Source organism: Sorex fumeus, unplaced genomic scaffold (genome assembly GCF_029834395.1).
Source record: "Sorex fumeus unplaced genomic scaffold, SorFum_2.1 ptg000044l, whole genome shotgun sequence".
Taxonomy (NCBI): Eukaryota; Metazoa; Chordata; class Mammalia; order Eulipotyphla; family Soricidae; genus Sorex; species Sorex fumeus.
The window spans coordinates 26,084,005-26,092,500 of NW_026606101.1; the positions used below are offsets into that span (position 1 = coordinate 26,084,005).

Here is an 8,496-nt window from a genome sequence, read left to right on the forward strand (position 1 = left end):
ATCTAATATGTAGTAAAGACAGAAAGTAAATCTTAACAAGTCTAACTTCTAGTCTGTGTTTAGATCCACTGTAGTAGCACACTAGTTACACAGAACAGACAATCCCAAACTCAGTGATTTACAATTTCAAATACTGTTGTTTGACTCCTGAGGTCAGCTAAGCAATTCTGCTGATCTAGATTGATACCAGCTCATCTTTGTAAGACCACTTCCTGTGTGCATGGTCCTCTGGAGATGTCTGATGTGGGACCTCCTTGCCCTGAGTCTTAGCTCCCTGCCACAGTCTCCACCTTCCATTGCCATAGCCATGGTCTGAGAGAGAGGGAAGAGTCATAGCCACCTTTCCTTTCCTTTCCTTTCCTTTCCTTTCCTTTCCTTTCCTTTCCTTTCCTTTCCTTTCCTTTCCTTTCTTTTCCTTTCCTTTCCTTTCTCTATCCAACTTCACAACTCTTACCATTTGGCCAAAGCCAACTGGACCAGAGAGATAATACAGTGGGTAAGGCAACTTGCTGGAACTGCTCCCCAGCACCCCATGGGGTACCCTGAGCTTCCAGGATAGAGCCCTGAACACAGAGCTCTAAAATCAAACCAAAAAAGCAAACCACAAAAAGTGAATAATATGGTTAGATTTAAATTGAGTGGAGGCACACTCAGGCCAAGCCTCACCTGTAAGTGAACCTCAAGAAAACCCAGGTTTGCGGGACTTTGTGACTGAAAACTCTGGGTTTAATGGGACCAGGGACAGAGATCCTTTGCCCGTATTCCCCTGTCTCTGGCAACTCAGCAGCCATGCCCATAAATCATCCCTAGCTGGCGCCAGATAATCTCGTCATTGGCCATGATCCAGATGGCATGTCCTTCTGTCCTGGAAGGGAGCATAACATGACGCTCGCCTTAACAATGCAGCCAGACCCTGCGCCAGGCTGTTTCACCCAGGGTGCCCCAGAGGGGGGTGGGTGACACCCTTCCCCACCCTAAGAGAACTAGCCCTGGCAGCCAAAACCTCCAGAACTCAACAACCACCACACTCATGGCCACTCTCCACACGCTCGGGCCAAGCCTCATCCACGAGTGAACCTTTACCTGGCGCACGGCTGCTATAGTGTCACCCTACCCATACTTCAAGAGTACAGCGCCACATTTGATGGGATTCAAAGTAGGAGAACTCCAACCTTAGAGGAAAACATTATATTATTTCAGTTCTCTTTGAGGCAGGGATTGGGGTGCAGGATGGAAACACCAGAAATATAGTGGTGGGAAGTTATATGGTGGTGGTATTGGAGTTTGAATATTAAATGTAATCAAATATTGTGAACTATTTTATAAAAGTGAGTGGAGGAGGGCACTTCCAAGGAGTAGGGACCTCAGAAATTTTTTTAATCAAATCAAGCCCTGAACACAGTTCACCCATGGCAACTACGAGTCAGCACTGGTTGTTTTACCCAGCTTTCTCTACTATTTCAGAATTTTTCATATTCCACTCTCCAAATGAGACAATCTTTGAAAGCATTTGATTTCAAAGATACTGTTGCTGGTTTAGGAAGGCAATAAAAGCGCAGTGAGAAGGATAGACCATGAAATGATGTCCTTGCTTTTAGGCGGAGCCTGGGGAAACGCCATCGGAGGCACCAAGTGAAGCGAGAACAGCCCCAGCGGAGAACGGAGTGAATCACACTACAGCCCTGACTCCCAAGCCGCCCTCCCAGGCTCTCCACAGCCAGCCTGCTCCCGGTAAAAACAGACGCAGACAGTGTGTGGCTCGAACTTCCTTGTAGTCCTGATGAATATAGCATGATTTGTTCAGCTAAAACATCACAAAGGCATGGATTTAGGAGGAACGTCCGCAATGCATAATGAGGAATGAATGAATGAGTGAATGAATGAATGACCAAATGCCAAGAGGGATTCATAAGGCTTATCTGACTCTGTTAATAACATATGACCACAGACACACACACAAACACACACACACACACAAACACACACACACACACACACACAGATTTCCCATGTCTTTATTTAGTAATAGATGGTGACCTATCTGCAATTAAGGTTTGTGAAGAGTTCCTCAAGAAACTCATAAACAGCTCTGTTTTACAAACATGTTTGCAGTTCTGCTTCACGCTTCTAAGTCACTGCTTAGAAGACTTTCCCACCTTTGTCCAATTTACCTTTCAATAAATTTGAATGTCTACAGGGCTGGAGCTATAGCACAGCGATAGGGCATTTGCCTTGCGCACAGCCCACGCAGCCAAGCCAGGTTTGATTCCTCTGCCCCTCTTGGAGAGCCCAGGAAGCTACCTAGAGAATCTCGCCCGCATGGCAAAGCCTGGCAAGCTACCCGTGATGTGTTCAATATGCCAAACACAGTAACAACAAGTCTCATGATGGAGACGTTACTGGGCCTGCTCGAGCAAATCGATGAACAACATGAGGACAGTGTCACAGTGCTACCATGTGCTGAGCACTGCGCTAAGTCCTTCGCATGAAAGAAATCTTACTTCATTCTCATATCAGACCTACGAGTATCATTTTGATTCCTGACCCCTTGAACAGATCTCTAGCTTTGTAGTTTTGACATAACAAAGTACTTCCTGAAAGCCATAGTGCCAATGAAGAAGGAAACCCGGACAGACACCAGTTCTCTATGATCCTGAATTTCTTGCTTCTGTGATTCTACTAAATGTATATTCATATCTCACTTCTTAGAAAAATCCTTTTATTGCTGTGCAACTGTGATATTTAATCCAAAAATTGCTTTAGGTGAATGTCACAGATGCAATTTTCCCTTAGGAGATAGCTTCCCAGGAGAGGTTTCAGCTTGATGCTTCCTTTGCAAGGAACTGGGCAATTGCAAACACTTGACAACTTTCTGTTCAACCCACTAATAAAACCAAGAAAGGGAAAACAATTCTTTCCATGAAAGTGTCACTTCATGTCTCTTTCCTTTCTGGTCACCCTCATACTTGTGACAATAAAAGTAGATCTTTTACTAGGAAAGAAGGGGTGTTTCTCATTGAGAAAGTGTGATTTTAAAACTATATTTAGTTTATATCAGATGCGCAAACTAGGTTCTAGGATTTTAACAACATTGTTAAGATCAATAAAAGAATGTTGCGTGATAACAAACAAGGAGTATTACTTTTAAATGAAAATGTTTTATATCAAAGACAAGCATTTCGAGTCCTCTTAGAGTATAAGAGTCATTGAAATAGTTAAGTAAATACAGCTTTGTGCTTTTGAGCGTAGGAGAGCATTTGTTTTAAAAATTTTTTAAACTCTTGATATTTTGAAATAATTTGATTTGTGGAATCATTTTTGAAATGGCACAGGCTATTTTGAAGGTACAATTGCCTGTCACTGTCACTGTCACTGTCCTCCCGTTGTTCATCAATTTGCTTGAACGGGACCAGTAACATCTCCATTGGAGACTTTGTTGTTACTGTGTTTGGCATATCGGATACATCACGGGGAGCTTGCCAGGCTTTGCCGTGCGGGCGAGATACTCTCGGTAGCTTGCCGGGCTCTCCGAGAGGGGCAGAGGAATCCAACTCGGGTCGGCCATGTTGGCTGCGTGCAAGGCAAACGCCCTACCACTGTGCTATCGCTCCAGTCTTAATTTTCTATTCGCTTAATTTTGACAGCTATAAGAATCATAGTGCAATTATCAGACCAGGAAATTAACATTGGTACAGTACTCATGAACTTAACTACAGTCCTTGTTTGAACCTGCTTTGCCTAAATATCATTTCATTTTTTACATGACCCTGTGCATGATTCCACATTGTATTTAATTCTCAGATCTTCCATGAATGATGTCAGTCTTATTCTCTCCTAAATTTCCTGACCTTTATACATTTGAAGGATACTGGTTAGGTTTTTTTGCAGAATATCACTCATTTTGGGATGTCCTGATGTTGACTCATAATTAGATTCAATTCTTACCTTTTGGCAAGAACATTACAAAAAGTCTGTGCTTTTCTCAGTCCAACATGGCCGACCCGAGTTCGATTCCTCCGCCCCTCTCGGAGAGCCCGGCAAGCTACCGAGAGTATTGGATATGCCAGACACAGTAACAACAAAGTCTCCAATGGAGACGTTACTGGGCCCGCTCGAGCAAATCGACGATCAACGGGAGGGCCTTTACCTTACCTTACCATATCTAGTTATTGGTTGTTACATGTATGTCATCACTGATGATAGTCGATCTCTGGTTAAGGTGGTCTCTGTCACATTTTTCCAGTGAAAGATGATTTTCCCCTTTAGAGAAATATTGGGAGAGATACTCTAACACTATGCAAATATCCTGTTTCTCCTTAAACTATTGTCCAATGATTGTGGCATTTGCCAATGTTTCTGGCCAGCAGTAATCAATACTGCCGGCGACAGGTCTGTGTTGAATTTTTTCTTAAAAATAGTGTGCCATTTCTCATTTTGCCAGAAGGTGGCAGTACCATTTCTTAAACTTAATTTGAAGGCAGTTTTGATTCAGTGTGATGCCCTTAAATGGGGCACATCATTTCACATATCATCAGGTTTACCCAAATGTTACAAAATGAAGACATTTCTCATATCACTGTATAGAATAATTTTCTCTAACAATTTGTCATTTCCCCATAAAGAGATTTAAACTTACAAGCCAAATGTTCTTTTTTAGAAGAGGAAATTAATCTTTGTTCTATTAAAAAGCTAATTTTTTTCATGTTTTCACTTCAGGTTCTGTAAAAGCACCTGCCAAAACAGAAGATCTTATTCAGAGTGTTTTAACAGGTAAATACTATTCATACCCCCTGAAATTAGGCAGCAGAGTATTATACAACATAAGCATTCGGAAAAGGAGAGATTTCCATTCATATAAAAACATCATTAATGTTTCTTCTCTAAAATATCTATAGATAATACCGCTCTAGTCAAAGCCACATTACAAACTGTAATCACAGATAAATACTTCTAAATAACACGTAGGAATTTACTGCAGTAAAATAATATAATCTCTTAAGATATATATTTAAATCAAATAGTTTCATATGAAAGTCACATCAGAGAACAGGATGAATATTTTCAGGATGAATATTTTCTCAAAGCGCCAATATGCACTATTTTATAGACGCAGAATACGATCCATTAATGCCAGTAAGATACACAAGGAAGCGGACACAGTGTCTGAGAACTGGAATATAGTTTGGAAAAGTTATTTAGTTAGTTTTAAAACCTGATGGGATGAAAGAAACTTTCCTTTATACAAATAGAAATATGTGGTAGAGTTTTTAAAAGATTACAAGTGGGCCAAAGCAATAGTACCGTGGGGAGGGCATTTGCTTTGCATGTGAACCAACCTGTCTTTGATCTCCAGCAACCCATATGGTTCCCTGAGCCCTGCCAGGAGTAATTCCTGAGAGCAGAGCCAGAAGAAACCTCTATCTATTACTGGGTGAGTCCCCCACAACAAAACATAAAAAGATTTACAAATACTTAACCCTCTCCACAAAAATATATACGTATGTTCCCACTCACACATATACCCAAAGTAGACTTTTTAGCAAGAGCCAAACTGTAAAAAAATTTCCATAATCAGTGGTGTATAATTGTGGTATAGTTACAGAAAAAAATAGAATACAGCTGTGAAAATTAACACAGATAAAAAATCATAGCATAAAGTTGGAAAAGAAAGACCAAATATTAAAGAGTATATTCTGTAAGAATATACTATATATAAAGTATATAAAGTTCAAAGACAAGCAAAACTAATTCACTTAGTTTAGAAATTCACATTTGGATTATATGTGGTTGGCAACATAAATCTGTATAGTTGGAATATTCTAATTTTGATCTAGTGATGGTTATTAAAATGTTTACTTTGTGACCATTTTAGAACTGCATATTTACAGTTAACATACTTACATACATAGAAAAATTTCTTGAGGAATGTATTAAAAGAAAGTCAAACATATTTTTAAAGATGTTATTCTATGAAAAGCCACACAAACAACTAGAGTAAATGGAGTCTGGTTTCAATGTCATTTTAAGATATGTAAATCAAATACCAAAGTCAATGGGTCAGTACCATAACCGTAGCAGTGATTATATCTGCGTGGCTTGTTTTTAAGTGGGGTTTGTTTCTTCCTACAGCTAGACATTGCCATTCTGCTTAAAATAATATTTTAAAAATATAGCAACATTTTATCCACAGACTTTTAAAAAAATACTCCTCTGTAGAAAATTTTTTTTATCCTGGGTTAGAACATCTTGAACCCTGTGTCATGTACCTGATGTATTATACACACTAATTTTAAGGAGTAAGATTGAATTTGTCACCAAAAATGCAGCAACTCCTTCAGGTAATAAATTCTTAATATGATAAGTTATTATGCAACGAGTTTGGGCCTGAGGGAAACCCATAAATAAATGTACATTATTGTCTTTGTGGATTTTTAGGAAAGGAACGAAATACCCTACAAATCAAAACATTATTTTTAAAGGAAGCATATTTTAATTGTTTAAAGACTCTAGCATTGAGGAATATAGAATATTATTCGTATTTTGATATTTATTCAGGAGATATCCATTCCCTATTCAGATCAATTATTCATGGCATCTATTATTTTCTAATCTCTTGACACTTCTAAATATTTATTTATATTTGATAACTTATTTTATTTCTAGAAACAGAAAGCTCAAATCAAAGGACAGAAATGTGAATTATGACTTAATCCAGGGCCAGATTAATGATAACTCATTGAAGTTAAGACATCATCAATTATAAGGCATCCTGCTATTCATGGAATGCTAAGAAACAAAACAGTGACAAATTGTAATACTCCATTAACTATGTTACATATCTTAGTTTCAGAAATGGCAGTCATCTTAAATGCATATTCTAGAATTGATAAAAAAATGGCAGTAAAGTACAGAATATTTTAAGACCAAGCCCTGTTACCTAAAATTTTATCTCAGTGCTGGATAAAATACCTTTGTGGTGCATTTGGGAAATTACAGAAAGGGTCCTCCCCTCTCTTTACTATTTTATTGAGGAATACTCTGACAAATAGATGAGCTTACAATATGCAAAGTTTGATAGAGTCTCCTAAAGATGGTGCAAATCAACATGTATGGTCATGTTTCTGCAGCCATGCTTACAGAAATTTTGTTACTTTTCACAAGTACTCTAATCATCCTATAATATGCATAAAAAATAAGTATTATTATCCTGAAAGTGCATTCTGTTGGTAGACCCTGAATTCCTATACCATGTGGTGCACCTAACTCCTAGCTATATGCATGTTTACTGCTAAGAGCATAGAGGTAGCTTCCCCACCTCTTAAAAATTGCTTTTTGGAAAAAGGAGACTAACACCCAAGAATGGCAGAGATAAGTACCAGAAAGTTTACTCCATGGCTTGGAGGCCAGCCGCACACTCTAGGGGAAAAGGCAGCTCAGATAGAGAAGGGAGGACCAAATAAAGGGTGTTGGGAGTAGCTGAGAGTAGACTTTAGACCGAACATGACCACTCAATGCCTCTTTTGCAAGCCACAGCACCCAAAATGAGAAAGAGAACAAAGGGGAATGCCCTGTCATAGAGGCAGTGTGGGATGGGGGGCGGGGTTAGAAGGGATACTGGGATCAGTGGTGGTGCAGAATGGGCACTGGTGGAGAGATGGGTATTCGATCATTGTATAACTGAAATCCAAGCACAAAAACTTGTAAATCAACAACTGTACCTCATGGTGTTTCACTAATAAAAATCTAAAAAAAAATTGCTTTTGGGGGATAGAAAGGTTAAGGCACTTGTGTTGCATGCCACTGACATTAATTTGATCACTAGTATCACCTAAGCACTTCCAGAAGTGATTCCTGAGCCAGCGCCAGGAATAAGCCCTGATCATGTGTGACCCACCTTTCCCCATTCCCAAGAAAAGGGGGAAAAAAAAAGAAAATTGCTTTTAACCAAAAGGATGTCCTTCTCTTGAACATTAGTTCTGTCTCCACAGTGTTTCCCGGAGATGTAACACTGACCGTGCCTTAAAGTTAGATGGACTCTATTGTACAGTTTACCACTCCAGAACTCCTCATGGACTCAGGCTATACAGAAACCACAACTGAGACCGAATCTTTTCTCAGCAACTTCCACTGCCCATCCTGCTACCCTCACTTATCTCTTCTAAGTGCCCCCTCAGTAAATCATGTGCAACCAGTTTCTCTTTTGGGAGTCGGTTTGTAAAGAATCAAAACTTTCAAAAAACAATTACAAGCGAAGAAATAGCACCCTTGAGAAATTTGATAGCATACTGACAGAGTTAGCAAGGGATAGAGTCAAACTGATACCCAAATATATTTGACATCAATGCTCTGCTCGTGAGCTCCCATTGTCTAGGACCCATCAAATATTTCTCCAGAAGCACATTGTTGCTCCTGTTTACCATTGTATTTCCAATCTTGCTCTTGTCACTCTTTTAGCTCTTTTTGCTCATTTTTTGCAGAGGTGGAAGCTCAGACTAT

General features: G+C 39.4%; 1 protein-coding gene across 2 annotated transcripts in view; it reads left to right on the top strand.

Annotated features, from left to right (window-relative positions):
• Nucleotides 1-8,496, top strand: part of PLCB1 (phospholipase C beta 1) — a 787,019-nt gene that overhangs the window by 659,251 nt on the left and 119,272 nt on the right. For both annotated transcript variants that reach the window (XM_056121100.1, XM_056121101.1), the window contains exons 24-26: nucleotides 1,599-1,731; nucleotides 4,717-4,770; nucleotides 8,478-8,496. The exon at nucleotides 8,478-8,496 is cut by the window's right edge and continues 201 nt beyond it. In XM_056121100.1, the coding sequence (XP_055977075.1) occupies nucleotides 1,599-1,731; nucleotides 4,717-4,770; nucleotides 8,478-8,496 (206 nt within the window). The remainder of the gene's footprint in view (nucleotides 1-1,598; nucleotides 1,732-4,716; nucleotides 4,771-8,477) is intronic.